Below are 18,066 nucleotides of genomic sequence, written 5' to 3'. Positions count from 1 at the left end.
ACTCCCAAAAGCCAAAAATTTCTTTTCATTTACTTGTTAATTTTCTAAGACTGCATACCCGAGGACAGATACTCTTGTATCTATGATTGTGACTCCTTCAAACTTCCTCACACACTTGTCATGAACTTACAATAAAGATATTGAACTGCCATTTGGGACTTTCATCACATTAAACCATTCATTTCTCACCTTCATATAGTGCCTGCAGAAGCATATCTCTAACCCCATACTTCTCCAGAACCTCACACAGCAACATTCTACATACCCTTGTCATTAACCTTTTCTTGGTATAAGCATGTAAATAATAGTCACTTTCTTGTGCCTGTATATTTCTAATCCAACTGCTGCAGAGAAATGTTGTTTGTGTATCCATGCAGTGAAGCTGACCTGCACATCCCAAATCTTCCTTCATTCAAAGAATGTAATGTATGAAGCGAAAGGTAACTACGGCCGTATGAATAGTATGGGAAGAGTCAACCCCAGTCGTACTCCTACAAATGGGCAAAGGATATGGTGAGGGAAATTAGAGAGTTAAAAACAAAATAAATCATTCAAATTAAATAAAATGATATAGGGGGTTAGAACAGAAAACAATTAAACCAAAATAACAAAAAAAAGCTCTGGCTAAGGTATACTAGAAAGCATTGACCGTCGCCCTTGTCAATCACTCACCCAGACAAGTCTCGAGAGATTTTCTCCCTGTGCCAGTGGCCCACCAATGACATGTAATAAAATAAATGCAAATAAATCAAGCACACTCCAGCTTGGATGTACTAAGTAGCATTGTTCCTTGCTAGTCGCAGGAACTCACAACCAGGACTTGTGAGAGGTTTCCCTCTGTGTCAGTGGCCCGCCAATCACTCACTTGCTTGAATATGAGTAAATACCTTAACCCTTTCAAAACTCACTCACTCAGACAGGTCTACCGTGGAATCTCTTCTGACGTTAGTCCTGTAATCGCACTGAAGGAAAGGTTAGGGATGAGCCCAGAAGCTGACAGTGTGTTTCAACTGCTAAGCAGTCCTCTTCAGAGAAGGAATTTTATTAAATTTGAATTATTTATTTATTTTGTTTTTTCTCTCGCCATATCCTTTGCCCATTTGTAAGAGTACGGCTGGGGTTGACTCTTCCCATAACAAAGAATGTAAGTTTAATAGGATGCCACCTGCGAGTATTTTGAAATATTTCTTGGAACTATTGCTAATTTTTCTCATGATTAAAAGAATTTAGGCTTATTTCCAACTTTAAGTATTGATAATATTAAGTCTCAGAAACTATTAACCTGAAAGTTTTAGACTACACAGTATAAACTGAATTTGTTAAAACATTTTATCCATCATGATTTGATCAAGTTTGGTGTGAGTAAAGTGTAGAAATTTTATGAGCTCCTTAATGGTGATAGCAGTTGAACAGTGATGGAAATAAATAATAATAATAATAATACATTTATTTGTCCGGAGATTTGTTGCATATTCATACATACACAAATATAGGACACGTCAGATATAAATTTCACAATTTTAGAAGAGATACAATATATATATATACATACCAATTCACTAGTATAATTACATATTAATTGTTTAAGCCGGAATTGACCCCTAGCGACAATTCAAGGTATTCATTTACAGAATAGAACATATTATTTTTTAAAAGGGTAAACAGCTTTTTCTTGAAAACAGGTACTTTTGTTTCATATTTGATTTCATGGGGAAGTTATTTGAAAACCTTAAGCCCATTGCTTTGGGCCCATGGGCAGTATTGGGTGTCCTGACAAATGGTTGGTGCAGGTCATTGCAGGTTCTTGTATAGTGACTATGGTAATTGTGGTTGGACTTGTACTGGGAAATATTACCCTTTGCATGTAAGATGACATTAAATATATATATGCAAGGTACTGGTAATAAACCAAGTCTTTTGAAGAGAGGTTTACATGGTGCATGGCAAGGAGCATTGCTCATACTCCGTATATAATCCTCTTTTGGATTTTGAAGATTATGGCCACATGGGGAGAGGAACCCCAGAAGAGGATACTGAAAGTAACACGAGAATAAAATTCACCATAGTAAATGGATAGAAGGACCTCTAAATTTACAGAATATCTAATATTTCTAATAAGGAAGCATAGGGAGCTTAACTTGCTACGTAATTTGAAAATGTGTTCCTCCCAAGACATGTTTCTATGCAGGATTACTCCCAGGAATTGGGTACTGGAATTTTGGGGAATGCTCACACCTTCTACATCTACTGACATTGCAGATGAAACTTCCTTTTTATTAGTAAAATAAATCAGGCTGGACTTATTTATATTGGGCTTTAGAAAGTTATCAAGACACCATTCATTGAAAATCTGAGCTACTTCAGCTGCTCTTTCTGTCAAACTGTCTACTGAGGAGGCTGGCACAATGGCATTTGTATCATCAATGATTTAAATCACCTTGTAGTTCAATAATTTGGATAAACATGCTGTTATTTTATTCGGTGATACAATGTTGGATAGAAATAAATATATTTTTCTGCAATCAGCATTATACACATCATTGCAATTAGCACTTATTTATACTGTGTATTTGGAAAAACGAGATGCCTTGTATTGTATAGAATCCCTGACAAAGGCAAGCACCATAAACACAAAAATTATATTCTCAAATCTGTTCAGATTTTGCCGAGGAAAAGTTACCCTTTTTTGTGTAAATACATTTATATGTGTATAGCAACTTGGAGAAGAAATTGTCGTGGTTTTTTTTCTCGGTTATGAATTTTTTCCATTTATAAAATATTAAAAGTTACTATTCATATGTTCATAGGTACAGCTTACAATGGTTCTAAGTTTTATCAATGACTTACAGGCAGCACTTGTCATATAATGCTGTCTTATGATATGGATTTCATTCTGCTCTCCATAATCACATGGAAAAACTGGGAATATGTTAATACAATGTACTTTTCATGGTAACTTATGAGTGTCATAATACGATACAGATTGGTGATGATGGATAAATGGAAAAGCATTTCTATTGACAAATTGAGTAGCTTCTGGCGTGATGTGATGGAAGACGAGCATAATGAATAACTGATAAAAGCACTTTTCCACTTGATAAATTTTTTTTTATTTTACGACTGGGTTTCGATGTATTACATCATCATCAGGTAACAAACTGAAGCTGTGTCAGTTCATCTTGTTGCCTGATGATGATGTAATACATCGTAACCTGGTCGTAAAATAAAAAAATTTCATCAAGTGGAAAAGTGCATTTATATTCTAGGCACCTTCCTACCAGTATTATATTCATAATAGTGCAGGTATATGTCAACCCATATCTCCTTGAAAACATGTCAAAACTGCTTAGGGGGGACATTAAAGGGAATACCACAATGTGGAATAATAAAATTGTAATTTTCCTCAGCTCTTTATTTTTTCCTGCTAGTTACAATTCTAATGCATCATCAGGTACCTATAACACAGAAGAAGGCCGAAAGCTCAAACAATCTACAATATGATTGTCCTCTATGTTTTATGTGTGACCTGTTTACATATATATATATATATATATATATATATATATATATATATATATATATATATTTCGGCGGGATTTCGTGTTTGAATGTGTATATATATATATATATATATATATATATATATATACTACCTTGATCAAAAATTTCCCGGAATTTATTCAGAAAATTAAAAATACAAGTTTATTCATCTAAATCTATATTGTCCCCTTCAAAGTAATCCCCATCGACTGCAACACACTTATGCCAGCGCTTGATCCAATCCTCGAAACATTTTTTATATTCGGTCTTCGGTATGTCCATCAGTGCTTCCTGCGATTTTTCCATTACTTCCTCTCGGCTGCTAAAACGCGTTCCCCGTAATGGTTTTTTAACTCGATTGAACAGAAAGAAGTCACAGGGAGCCAAATCAGGTGAATTCGGTGGCTGTTGGATGGTATTTGTTGCATTTTTCGTCAAAAAATTACGAATAATGATAGCACTGTGCGACGGTGCGTTATCATGGTGCAAAATCCACGAGTTTTCTGCCCACATTTCTGGTCTCTTTCGGCGAATTGCTTCACGCAAACGTCTCATAACGCCCAAATAATACTCTTTGTTTACTGTCTGGCCTTCTGGCAAAAATTCATGATGCACTACACCGTTGTAATCCATGAAAACCGTCAGCATTGCCTTCTTTTTTGACTGAAAACGACGTGGTTTTTTTGGTCTCGGCTCATTTGGTGAACGCCATTCACTTGCCTGATGTCTGGATTGCGTGTCGTACTCATAAACCCACGTCTCGTCTCCAGTAATGATCCTTTTGATGAATGTGGGATCGGATTCAGCCTCGCAAATCATGTCTTTTGCGACGTCAACACGGTCTCTTTTTTGCATGAAATTGAGGTCTTTTGGCATGCTACACGACGGAAACCCAAATCATTAACCACAATGTCTTGGGCGGATCCATAGGCAATGTTCAAGTCCTCCGCTATTTCTCTGATGGTTAATTTGCGGTTATTGACCAACATTTCTTTTACTTTATCAATTTTTTCACCGACTTTCGATGTCGATGGTCTGCCACTGCGTTCATCATCTTCGATTGACTCACGACCACTTCTGAACCGCTCGTGCCACTGGTAAACGACCGTTTTTTTTAGAGAATCGTTGCCGAAACACTTTTCCAACATTTCCAACGTCCGTGCGCCACTAAATCCGTTTTTACGCAAAATTTAATACAAGTTCGTTGTTGCAAATTTAAATCCATTTCTGAAATTGTAAAAAATCGCCAACACACACAGAGATAGATGTACTCTTGGCTACGTAACTTTTGCAAATGTCAAGTTATGACACTAAGATTTAAAGGGAATATCAACAACAGATGTACCAATTTAACAAAAAAAACAGAACTCAAATCGGAACGATGGGAGCGCCACACGGTGTTTATTCCGGGAACTTTTTGATCAAGGTAGTATATATACACATTCAAACACGAAATCCCGCCAAACGGCGAATAAATACTCATATATACAGAAACATATATTAGGAAAAGGGATAGGAACACGTATAAAGGACGAACACAATAGAGGTGGGGAAGGCGGAATCGAACGGATCACAAGAGTAAAAATATTTCCTCAACCGGGACTCGAACACCGGATCTTTCCACTTGCCAGGCGGATGCTCTTAACCACTTGAGCTATCGAGGATATGTAATTTACCCTGAGATCCGTGGGTCTTATATGTCGCCAAGCGCCCCGATTCTTTAGCCAAGAGATGGCGTCAGGGGGCTGTTTCACCCACCAAAGGAGAAATAGACAATACACAAGAGGAAAGGAAAGTGGTTAGAATTCATACAACATCATACAGGAAAAGAACAGTGCGTTTCGTGGCACGCATAGCCAGAAGAAAGAGATGAGCCACATTGGCCAAATACACATTCAAACACGAAATCCCGCCAAACGGCGAATAAATACTCATATATACAGAAACATATATAAGGAAAAGGGATAGGAACACGTATAAAGGACGAACACAATAGAGGTGGGGAAGGCGGAATCGAACGGATCACAAGAGTAAAAATATTTCCTCAACCGGGACTCGAACACCGGATCTTTCCACTTGCCGGGCCCCATCCCCAAACTCACCCTAATTTCTAGCAAAATTAGGGTGAGTTTGGGGATGGGGGAAGCAGTGGGGTGGAAATCATGTGGGAATTATTGTAGTTGAAGTTATGAAGGTTAGCACCAAGAAGGGGAAATCAAAGTTACCCTGTCCTATTCAGCTGCATGATTTCCAGTTGTTCCAGGATATTGAGGCAGAATTAAAACAAGACAATTTCAAGTTTCACATCTCCAAAAACGACCCCCCTCACAAATGAACACCATAACAGAATATGCAGGGGGGAAATACATATATCTCTGGGCACCTGCAGCTCTACCCAAGCTATGTGATTTTTCGGGTACCAGATCTTCCTGGGAAACCATAACCGGTACAGGGAAAGGAACTGGCCCCTCTACCCTGATGTGTGAATTTCACACTCCGTATAGGGCTTAGTACTGGGTGAACTCTACCATCACCCACCAAACCGACTTTCGGGTTGATTACTGTGTTAATGGTTATATATATATATATATACATATATATAATGTATATAGGCATGCATACCCCACTCTGGACTATTCAAATGTTATTGCACCTGATGATTGTGCATTACATGGAATAAATATCTGTGAAAAATGACCAGTGAAAAATAGAAGCCTTTGATAAATGCAGTTGGAGGAGAATGCTGAAGATTAAATGGACAAAATGAAGAATGAGGAGAGTAAAGGGCCATATGGAGAACTCTATAGCAAAGAAGAACTAGATGGATTAGACAGCTTGAGGCACAATAGATTAATGAGAAACATTAAAGAAGAGGAGATGCCATGAGGAAGATCGATAGACATGTGAATAAAGTCATACTTGTTTTTGTCTTACCATAAGTCGCAGCATGATAGTTATATGCTAGGTACATTTAATTTTCCCAAATATGTAAAAAGAGATAGCCAATTTGCACAAGAAGGGTAATTAGGGCATTGCACCATAAGAGAATCCCATATGGTTGATGGGTTTGGATTTAAGTATGATGCACATGTTTGATAATCAACAGTAACAAATTAAGCTGTTATGCATATCATGTAGATTCCAGCAGTAGCATGTTTAGATATTGTGTCCCCATGAATTTTCTAATCCATAATATCCATTACAAGAAACTTGAGAGATGAGACTTCATATTTGATTCCCAAACTCTGGGAAGGGGATTAGTTTTAATGGTGGCTACAAGTAATGTTGACTATCGTATATGCAGATTTGCTAGTGCTAATCAGATTATTTGGTATTCAGCATGACCTGTTCAGTAGGGAGGATCTTGTTTATGCTGTTGTTATTATGTTGAAGGGTAATGTTGAATGGTATAAAGGAAATACTTTTTGAGAATATTGAACATTTCACTGGAACGGCAAAAAAATCTTGCATTAATCCTAATTTTTACAATACATCAGTTATTGAAAACAACTCAGATTTTCCGTAAGGAAAATCATGTTAACAAGGGCAAAGTATAGTTTTATCTCTGCTTACTTAAAAATCTGACTAACAATCAGTAAGGATTAAATAACCTTTTAAATATTTTTTGAATTACTAGTGTAATAATTAAGCATCTTATTGTAAGAAATATAGAAAGGATAGAAATATTCTAGGACTGTAAAGGTTGTCAGTGACAGTGATCTTATTGTTAATAAAAACCAAATAGTGAACCAAATAAATTTATGTGCTATCGAGTTGAGATAAAAGTTGATTAAAATGGATGTAAAAATATTAAATTTGTATTAATATCTAGGGATAGGAATAGAATTTCAGGGGAATACATAAAACCTTGTTTTTAATTATGATGTTTTTAATATTCTTAATGCAACATCAAATGTATTAGATGCCATAGGATTGGAAAAACTACATTATTATTCAAGCTACAAAATAGCCGAAATAAAAGTGATTAACTGTCAGATTCATGTAGTGTAAAGATTCCCTAAGGACATTTATTCATCAAGTACCCTCAAATTTTACCCTGAAACCCTGAAATTTTATGCTATAATATCTTCCATCATCCAGATATGCAAATGATTATCCTTGAATAGTGAAGTTCTTGTCTCATTTTTGAAATGATTTGGTGGATTGTTAAACAATTTTGTGTACGTTGATGCTGGTCTTTCAGCTACAATTGACAGGTTTGATGTTTTCACATGTATATCTTTTAATCTTCTGGTATTCTGAGAGTGATAACTGTTATTCATCATTAAATCATACTTGTTTTTCTTACGATAAGTCGCTGCAAGATAGTTAGTTATATGCTAGGTACATTGAATATTCCCAAATATGTAAAAAGAGATAGCCAATTTGCACAAGAAGGGTAATTAGGGCCTTGCACCGTAAGAGAATCCCATATGGTTGATGGGTTTGGATTTAAATGGTGTATTTAAATTCAAAGTTTCCAAGTAGTACCCAGCACCGAAAGAAAATTTATTCTTTCATTTTGTGCTTTGTAAGTATGGCTGACAAATATATTGGTTCGATCGTATTCCACCAACTTTTCACCATGAAAGTATATTTAATTAAGTTCCTTCTCAAGAATAGCATCATTTAGACAGTCATGCATTCCTACGCGGATATAATCACAAGCTACAATATCAACCAAAAAATCTTCAACTCATTAATGCCATACTTTATTCAATTGTTTATTAAAAATGACGAATGACAAGTGACAATCGTCCTGCGAGCTAAATAAGTCCACGTGAATTTGTTTTGGTATAATGGATCTAGTTGCAAAAGTTTTGGCAAAAGCGGCTGAAGATGAGAAAAAATTCAAGCCAATAACCGTAAATAAACCTTTAGATCTGGAATATGACATTGGAAATTTGATTACAGTTGACAAAAACGATTTAGAGGAAAAGGAATTAAGGTATTTGACAGCTTTTTCGTGAGTTTCACAACTTAACCTAACAAATCATTATTTCCATACCTTTTATTTGTTTTAGGAAAAATACTGAATCTTATCTCAAACAGCTGGCAAGAGATAACACTCAGTTAATAATTAACAAAATATGGCAACTTCCTACGGAACAAGTTGAAGAAGCATTTGTAGCGAAGCTTCCAGCTTCATCATTCGTTCTACCTCGCGAGAAACCCATACCGAAACCAAGGCCATTAACTAAGTGGCAAGAATATGCTAAAGAAAAAGGTATTAAAAAGAAGAAGAAGGAAAAATTGGTGTGGGATGAAGTTGTTCAGGTATTTGTGACTGGTGTAATTTAATTTTAATGGATTACTTCAGACACAGTCGTTCCAACAGAAAACTGAATAATGTTTTTTTTCAGAAATGGGTTCCCAACTACGGTTATAAGAAGGCTTCGGTTCAGAGGGATAAAGATTGGATCATAGAAGTACCTCAAAATGCAGATCCTTACGAAGATCAATTTTCCAAGAAAGTGGAAGAGAAAAAAGAACGTGTGGCCAAGAATGAACTCAAAAGGTTACGAAATTTAGCCGCTGCGAAGAATATCAAAGTTCCAAAAATAGGATTGCTCCCTACAGATAATCCTAGTTCTGCCCATGTGAGTCCATTTATAACAGTTTAGGAATTGACGCCATATAGAGCTTTTAAACGTCGTTTACACATTGAGTGATGTATATTGTTCATTTTTGTACCACTTTCTGCATTTTTATTTACGATTTGCACACGCGTTTATAATTAATGCATTCCAACTACTGCCAATGAAAATATTTTTATGCCAAATGCATAATCATTGAGACATAAGTGATGTGTTATAAAACCATATAACGTGGTACTTAGACTAGATATTAACTATATTTTGCATAGCAGCGATTGTCTTTATTGATGCTTAAAAATATGAAAGTTCGCGAACTCTAGTATTGCCAATTTTAAGTTCATATGTGGATATGCAAATTTCACATGGTATGTCATATAACAGTTGTCATTTCATTGTACGACCCTTAAAGGTATTCATAACGTAACGACATTAAGAGACCAAAATATACTGAAGTTTGCATGATAGAACTTGTAAGGCCTTATTTCAGTTTTAATATCCTAGCATATTTTACCATAATTTCTTATACTTAGTTTTGCCTACCAAAGTTGAAATTTAATCCAGAATTGAATAGAGCCTAGCTTTCATTTCTACCCCTCAGGCACCCAAATGGTACTGCTTCAAATAATTTTAATCTGCTAGTTTCTCAAAAATCCATCTTCTGTTCATGTCTGTTTGAATTAATAAATATACACACATATATACGTACTGAGGCTAAAATATTATATATATTTGGTTACCTATAGTTATAGATTCTGCAAGCATTCACCAATCCACTATCAATTACTTTGATGAATAGTGGCTGCTATCATTTGATAAGATTTGGTGTTTTACTCACCAAATCTTATGAAAAGTTTGGTGTTGACACAATTGGGGTGAAGATTTTGTGGGTCTTCCCTCAGTTCAAGTTGTCATCAATTTTCGCTTTTGAAATTGATGATTGCCACTCGATTTGCAGTTGGCAAGTAAATGATGATACAGTTGCAAATCAATAATTTGCAACTGTATTATCATTTAAACGCTCATCTTTTTGTTTGTTGTATTCAGAATTTATCTGAAGTTTGCATGAGTGTATGTTTGCATGTATGAGTGAGATTATGAAAATTAATTGCCTATTACTGTTACTTGCAGCTCAATGTTGCCACTCATTTGGCTAAAGCTTCAACAGCTTCCTTAGGAAAATTTCAGCCCAAATTACGAAAGGAGAAAACTGATGCAAAATCTCCCTTAGCTCCAAAGAAAAGAAAAATTGATGCTCAGTCTATTACTCCACAAATGGAAAAGAACACTCATTTATCAATTGCTGACAGTATTCTTTGTAAAAAGCCTAAGTTAGATGTTGAAAAGGCTGTCAACACTGAATTATACAATCAGGATCAAGAGTAAGTACATACATCAAATAGTTATATAAACCGTAAACATAGTAATCAACCCTAAGCTCTGTTTAGTAGGTGATGGTAGAGTTCACCCAGTACTAAGCCCGACGGAATGTGATATTCGCACATAAGTTTAGGGAGGCCAGTATGTTTCCCTGTGCTGGTTTCGGTTTATCAAGAAGACCTAGTTGCCAAAAAATCACTTAGGTTGGGTGGAACTGCAGTTGTCGAGAGAGGCCTGCCTAGGAATCGAATCCGGTCAGTAGTGCAATGCTCTACCCCTGGACTACTGTGACCCATAAATAGATATATATGTATACAATATTGCTCTCTTAAACTATTGATTTAATATAGGTCTTGCAAAAATAAAAGGTCACCACAAAGTTTTTGGAGTCATTTTGTGTCGAGGTTTCAGCCCAGTGGTTAGTGACTGAAAAAGTTTTGACCTAACTGTATTCACCCTGTTTGGAAGGATTTTCATGTGAAAAATAGTTGTTCTAAAATTTGTGCATAAAAATTTTATTCCACCTAAGCCCAATATTGGCGGTGAATAGAGGAAAATTTTAGTCGCTTATAACCTTGCAGAAATTATTCCTTTAAAAGTCTCTCTATCTGTTTAATCTCTGTTTTCAAGCTTCCTGGCACACGATAACTGAAAAATATCTGTTAAATAATGAGAATAATGTTTCGGTTATTGTTTACTATCCACAATGAATGAAAATATAATTAATTATGTATTTAGTTCCAAAATCGCTTCTAGAGTTGATCTTTATGATGCAATGTGATTTTCAATAGGCTGAACAGTCACTCTTAAACATTGAATTATGCCATGCATGCATGCTGCTGCTCATAAAGTAAATGCCATCATTGCTGGTAGTTCATCGCTTGAAAAATGCCATTGTCTGTAAATTATCTCTGTAACCCAAAGTGAAAATTCTTCATTGGCATAGCCAGTTACTGGTACTCCCATGTGGCTAATAATAGTTCTATAGATTGGATGGCACTTCTGAGCCCACTGCAATTCATGAATTTAAAAATATTTGAAATTATCATAGCTGCATTTTCAAGAATGTAACATTTTTAAATATATAGCTCTATTATACTAAATGTTATGCCTGTAGATTTTGCTAAACTTCTGTAGGCGAGGTCAGAATGTGCAAAATTAATTAAGGGATCATTACAACGGCTATGTAAGATAATTTAAGTCATCCATCAAGCATAACACAAAACGTTTTTGGAATCATGCCAACAGAATGAGGGAGACTTGACAGATGACCCAATGTCATGTTTTTAATGATCTTTCCGTTTGCTTGTATCATGACAAGGCCTGCCTTTTTGCAAAGTATTTCTCATCTTTGTATCTAATGCATGATAGTATGTATTCCCAAGTACAATTTTCTTACTCAAACCTGTATTTCTATCTTATCTTTAACAATCTCAGTAGAAGTCATCAAAATTGAAACTTCAACCCGCATTCTAAAAATTGTTATTCCTGTTAATAATAAAAATAACTGAACTCAAGATATTAGTCATGGATTACTTCAATTTTTTAATTGTTCAATGTTGGTGGTTAATAGCACTCTTGGGTGTGATTTGCAATTGGTATGAATTTAGGAGGAGATTTTTTGCATTTTTGTGAAAATAATGATGTTGAGAAAGGATGCCCTATGATTTTTACCCGGTGAACTTCAAGCATTTGTTTTCAAATCTGCAGGTGGCTCTGCTATGGTTAATAAATAAATAAAATGCTTTTTTTCCCCACTTTGGCCATATGATGTATTAAAAAAATGTTTAAATTCATCTTGGAATCGGTGATTACAGTATAGGGCACTTATTAATTAAACGGGGAACATTCAAGACAAACTATTATGTAAAACGTGTTGCTCAGAATGGAAGGTGAGAATGATTTTAGGAAAAATCCATGTATGGGTGAGAACAAGCTAGTAGATATAATAATTTATCAACTCAGTTTGTCAGCGGACATTGAGAAATTCATATAATGCAATACTGATAAAAAATTAAAAGACACAAAAGACAGTGAGATTATGATTATCTGGGAAGTCAACATATATTGGAATATACGAGCAAAACTCGTAGCAAAAAATATGATTTGAAACAAAATATGTGAAATTTTATGCTATAATATCTTCCATCATCCAGATATGCAAATGATTATCCTTGAATAGTGAAGTTCTTGTCTCATTTTTGAAATGATTTGGTGGATTGTTAAACAATTTTGTGTACGTTGATGCTGGTCTTTCAGCTACAATTGACAGGTTTGATGTTTTCACATGTATATCTTTTAATCTTCTGGTATTCTGAGAGTGATAACTGTTATTCATCATTAAGTCATACTTGTTTTTCTTACGATAAGTCGCTGCAAGATAGTTAATTATATGCTAGGTACATTGAATATTCCCAAATATGTAAAAAGAGATAGCCAATTTGCACAAGAAGGGTAATTAGGGCATTGCACCATAAGAGAATCCCATATGGTTGATGGGTTTGGATTTAAGTATGATGCACATGTTTGATAATCAACAGTAACAAATTAAGCTGTTATGCATATCATGTAGATTCCAGCAGTAGCATGTCTAGATATTGTGTCCCCATGAATTTTCTAATCCATAATATCCATTACAAGAAACTTGAGAGATGAGACTTCATATTTGATTCCCAAACTCTGGGAAGGGGATTAGTTTTAATGGTGGCTACAAGTAATGTTGACTATCGTATATGCAGATTTGCTAGTGCTAATCAGATTATTTGGTATTCAGCATGACCTGTTCAGTAGGGAGGATCTTGTTTATGCTGTTGTTATTATGTTGAAGGGTAATGTTGAATGGTATAAAGGAAATACTTTTTGAGAATATTGAACATTTCACTGGAACGGCAAAAAAATCTTGCATTAATCCTAATTTTTACAATACATCAGTTATTGAAAACAACTCAGATTTTCCGTAAGGAAAATCATGTTAACAAGGGCAAAGTATAGTTTTATCTCTGCTTACTTAAAAATCTGACTAACAATCAGTAAGGATTAAATAACCTTTTAAATATTTTTTGAATTACTAGTGTAATAATTAAGCATCTTATTGTAAGAAATATAGAAAGGATAGAAATATTCTAGGACTGTAAAGGTTGTCAGTGACAGTGATCTTATTGTTAATAAAAACCAAATAGTGAACCAAATAAATTTATGTGCTATCGAGTTGAGATAAAAGTTGATTAAAATGGATGTAAAAATATTAAATTTGTATTAATATCTAGGGATAGGAATAGAATTTCAGGGGAATACATAAAACCTTGTTTTTAATTATGATGTTTTTAATATTCTTAATGCAACATCAAATGTATTAGATGCCATAGGATTGGAAAAACTACATTATTATTCAAGCTACAAAATAGCCGAAATAAAAGTGATTAACTGTCAGATTCATGTAGTGTAAAGATTCCCCAAGGACATTTATTCATCAAGTACCCTCACTTATTTTGGGTATCTTGAGAGGAGCCCCCCATTCACAGGCTGGTGGATGGCCCTATGCCTTAGTGCTCAGTTACAAGAAATAATATAAAATCTCTCAATATCTTTTCCATCCACATTGTTTGTTTTCTTAAAAATGTCTCAAATTATGTAAGTTCCTAGACATTCCTTCTCTTCATTTCCATTACTCTTGATTCTGCTCACTTTTTCTATCATTTGTTTGTGTATGCTGGGAAATAAATTTGACATAAGTTTCAAGTACACACGGAAGAAATGAGACACCTAGTATAAACAATCATAAATGAGAATAGTGTGTGTATTACTATGCCTGGAAGCATTTAACTGTCAATTTGATGATTCCTAAATCTTGACTTTCAAAACACAGTATGTTTATGTTCACGGTTTCCACTCAGTAGCCACTTGAATTTTCTTTGATTGCTGCTCATGTATCATATTTAGAACTATAAAAATTAAAGTATCAATGGCAATTTTTAGTTCTGGTAATCTTATATGGACTTTTAATATGCTTACTTATGACATCCTTGCAAGGGATTCATTTTAGACCCATTAGCTGAAACTCCCTACCTGTATAAAATAGAAAACATTATTCGTTACCCAAAATCAAACCTAATAGTTAACAATGCATGAAAATTGTCAGTAAATTCATTTGTTTAAGGTCATCAAAATTAACTCCTAGACTAGTAACAGTATTCCCTTGTCATGCTGTCAGAGACAGTATCTTGCATTCTTGATAATGCTACAGTTCTTTAAGATTAAATTGTGGTTAAAAGTATTATTCCATCCCTTTTCTTAATCCCAGCCTCACAAATGGAATGAATCTGTTAACAGTTTAAATAGTCAAATTTACTATTATGTATTTAGTTTCTGTGATGAATTAATGAGTTTTTCCATGTATAATTTGCTGCCTGCAAATTACCATACTCTAACCCAGTTCTAGCCCATTATTAATGTGATAATGTTAGAAATTTGTGGGTTGTTCTAATTTGCTCTATTTGATACAAAAATGTTGCAGCCCTCAATATATTCAAATCTACTATCAATGTACTTTTCAAATCTAATGACACAAACTTATAAACACATCTCTTTCATTTTTGTTCATTCTTTTTTTAATGTTGTAATTTTCAGGAAAGCAGAACAGAAGAAAACAGAGAAAAAAAAAGGCAAAAAGAGGACAATGCACCAAGGCAGCAAAAGGAAAGGGGGTAAAGGAAATAAATTCAAGGGAGACGGAGGAAATAAAAAGGGCTCTTTGAGTGCTTCCAGTGGCAAGGGAAAGGGTAAAGGATTTGGACCGAAATCATCTGGGGGTAAAGGTTTTGGACCCAAGTCATCAGGAAAGGGTCAGAGAATACACAAGGCTAAGGGCCGTAAAAGGCGTTGATGCTTTGTTTAGTACCCATTGACTTTATCTGGCCTTGTATATACTACAGAAAAAAATATATTTCTTTTGCAATATTTGTTTATGGTTTTATTTCATTGATTGATTTGTGTTTGTTTTGACATTATTACTTAGATTCCATTTTTAAGTCTTTGCAGAGTTCTACCTAAATATGATTCCATGCATAACAACTAAGCTTAGCTTGTATATACTCAATATTTAAGGGAGATAGTCCATCAAAAACTATTTTAGGAAGAAAGGAAATTATAAAACATTTTAATCCTCCATTTACAGTAACTTGAAGTACAGGCATATATTATTTTTTCTTCATATTTATTTAATCCTTTGCATCACAAAAAACTCAACATGCAGATGAAGTTAGCATAGCAAGCAGAAGTTTCAAACACAAGGGAACCTTCAAATAATTAAAAATTATGGCAATTACTTTTTTAATTAGATCTCTTGGGCATATTCATAGTTGATCATTGCTAAGCAATTGCTTTTAACTTAGTAGTGGCTGATGCGTTGGATACTTACTGTAATGGACATTAATACATTCATTATCCTCTTCAACTGAACCAATATATGCACCCTAATCCTCCCTGATGCATATGCTCAGTATTGCTAATGGGCAATGATGTTGCAGTAGAATGGTGAAATAGGTATTGTAACTTCACAGTAATTTGTAAGGAGATGGTATTGTTTCAGCTAGTATAAAGAATTATTCAAAACTTTCCCAATGAGTTGTGTACATAACTTTTAAATCCAGCCAATTTAAAAAATGTTTCTACCATAATTTTAATTTGAACACACTTTTCAATTAATATATTGACAGGAGCAAAAATATTATAAGTTCTCCTGCTAAAATATTATAACTGCTCCTGTACACATCAAATGTTCTTTTAGGACTATTTCATACATTGTTCAAGAGCTATCTGAATTCAGCGGAAACATGATTGGCATAAAATTGAATGCAATGAAAATATGCATGATATAAAAATATTTGCCTAGGAAGTCGTAGTATCTTCATCTGCATATTTTGTAAATTTGGAGCTTTGTGCATTAAAACATGCTGTCAGATTGTGGTATTTCCCATCCTTGAGTAGGATCCTTCGCCACTGCCATGTATATAATTGCTCCTTGATTAGGTATAGCCTTAACTGCTACATAAGTTCTTTTGTCATCTGACCATCGAGTTATGATCACTGGTTCATCATCTTCAGAAGCTTGGTGATTTCCCTATTATGAATGATGCTAGATTATTACTATTTGATTCAGACAAAATAATATGTACAGCAAAAATAACCACATCCTCTTATTTTAAGTTAATGTGCCATAAATTTCATCCCGAATCATTTATTTAAATTGCCATTTTGAACCATGATAACATTTTAATTGGACAATTAATTTACCGTCTGCAATAAATCTTAGTCCATAAAATTCTCTTATTCCTCGATCTTTGTTTTGAATGTGTCGTGCGTTCAAATTATAGTAATTGTATACTCCCAAACAACTAAATTATCTGATACTTCAATAAAAACAGAGCAACCACGTTTAAGATACAATATTGAAAACTATTTGCGTAACTGAAAATATAGTTTGACCCTAGTCATATCTCGACATAATGTACATTTTTAAAAGAAGTTCGGATAAAATATCTTTTCTTTAATTGTCACATGTCATTCACCTGTTCGTCGGAATAAGTGAAATTGGGTAGTGGACCTTGATCTGGAATCGATAGAAACGGGCCAGCCAACGTGCCCTGACCAATTACTTGGAGCATGTACTTGAAGAAACCATTCCGGTCCTTCTTAACAGCAATGTTTTCTGACTGCAACTTACAGAGCTTAGCTACCCACTGAGCACAAATTCTTCTGTCTAAAAGAGATAAATGATAAGTGACACATAGATTTCGGTGGTCAATGCCTTTAACGATGAGCGCACCTTCAATGTTGTTTATTTTCATGATTATCTCTCTTGCTCGGCATAATAGCCTTTCGAATTCTGTATCATAGAAATGGGACATTTTAGCGGTTAAATACAGCTTTTACGACAAAAATTTGTACTCGAAACTAATAAATAGTCCGCGAGTTTCAGCTATGGGATATTTGGCATTTTGCACAATTGCCATATGGATTCACTAATATTGAAACCACCTTCAATAAACGAAGTCGTCGCAGTAACAAACTTAATTGTCGACAATGCGTTGGGCTGAGGTCTACAGCTAGTTAAAACTGTAATATTCAAGGAGAAGAGTCTAAATATTATGAAACTCATGCAATAATATTTGAAAACGAAAAACTTATCACTAATCAGCAATGATTATTGAACAGAATTAATTATTACGCGTACGGCTTCGAGGGACAGCCGCGTCGCTATAACTTAGAATTAAAGCAAGGAAAAAGATCGACATTAAGGAGGCATGTATAAAAAAGTACGATTACTTATAAACACGATAAATATCCTAACCGAGTAGCAATCGTTTCAATGCGCTTTCTCCACTTCCTCACTTTTTCCAACGTTGCCTCATACAGTCGATCATCAATCGATGGAACCATCTAGGAAAATGTTAAAACACAAGTTGAATATTTTCTGTTTATGATTATTATTATTCTTTTTGACATGTTAGTGAATTTAATATTTTGAAATCATAATTGTGTTTGCATGAGAGTA

At 34.6% G+C, this 18,066-nt stretch overlaps 2 protein-coding genes and 1 non-coding gene across 3 annotated transcripts; 1 reads left to right on the top strand and 2 right to left on the bottom strand.

The window, feature by feature from the left end:
- Positions 1 to 5,128: 5,128 nt before the first annotated feature.
- On the bottom strand, positions 5,129 to 5,204 carry TRNAA-GGC (transfer RNA alanine (anticodon GGC)). Its single transcript has one exon. It is a non-coding gene; the product is annotated as a tRNA-Ala (tRNA).
- A 3,107-nt stretch (positions 5,205 to 8,311) lies between these two features.
- LOC139690221 (ribosome biogenesis regulatory protein homolog) lies at positions 8,312 to 15,472 on the top strand. Its single transcript, XM_071587531.1, has 5 exons — positions 8,312 to 8,488; positions 8,565 to 8,817; positions 8,904 to 9,140; positions 10,266 to 10,516; positions 15,141 to 15,472. The coding sequence occupies exons 1-5, from the start codon at positions 8,340 to 8,342 to the stop codon at positions 15,394 to 15,396; spliced, it is 1,146 nt and encodes a 381-aa protein (XP_071443632.1). The 5' UTR covers positions 8,312 to 8,339; the 3' UTR covers positions 15,397 to 15,472.
- A 983-nt stretch (positions 15,473 to 16,455) lies between these two features.
- On the bottom strand, positions 16,456 to 17,419 carry LOC139690471 (uncharacterized). Its single transcript, XM_071587927.1, has 2 exons — positions 17,081 to 17,419; positions 16,456 to 16,632 (listed from the first exon to the last, which is right to left on the bottom strand). The coding sequence occupies exons 1-2, from the start codon at positions 17,417 to 17,419 to the stop codon at positions 16,456 to 16,458; spliced, it is 516 nt and encodes a 171-aa protein (XP_071444028.1).
- Between the last annotated feature and the right edge of the window lie 647 nt (positions 17,420 to 18,066).

Source organism: Hetaerina americana, unplaced genomic scaffold (genome assembly GCF_022747635.1).
Source record: "Hetaerina americana unplaced genomic scaffold, ioHetAmer1.1.p SCAF_3, whole genome shotgun sequence".
Taxonomy (NCBI): domain Eukaryota; kingdom Metazoa; phylum Arthropoda; class Insecta; order Odonata; family Calopterygidae; genus Hetaerina; species Hetaerina americana.
Note: the sequence above shows the minus strand (reverse complement) of the source record. Positions and strands in the feature narration are given on the sequence as shown.

Excerpts from the sequence above, each read along its gene's own strand:
- LOC139690221 (XM_071587531.1), top strand. The coding sequence starts at position 8,340 with ATGGATCTAGTTGCAAAAGTTTTGGCAAAAGCGGCTGAAGATGAGAAA. Across the intron at positions 8,489-8,564 it reads TTAGAGGAAAAGGAATTAAG|GAAAAATACTGAATCTTATC; the intron begins GTATTTGACAGC and ends TATTTGTTTTAG. Across the intron at positions 8,818-8,903 it reads TGTGGGATGAAGTTGTTCAG|AAATGGGTTCCCAACTACGG; the intron begins GTATTTGTGACT and ends GTTTTTTTTCAG.
- LOC139690471 (XM_071587927.1), bottom strand. The coding sequence starts at position 17,419 with ATGTCCCATTTCTATGATACAGAATTCGAAAGGCTATTATGCCGAGCA. Across the intron at positions 16,633-17,080 it reads TCACTTATTCCGACGAACAG|GGAAATCACCAAGCTTCTGA; the intron begins GTGAATGACATG and ends CATTCATAATAG.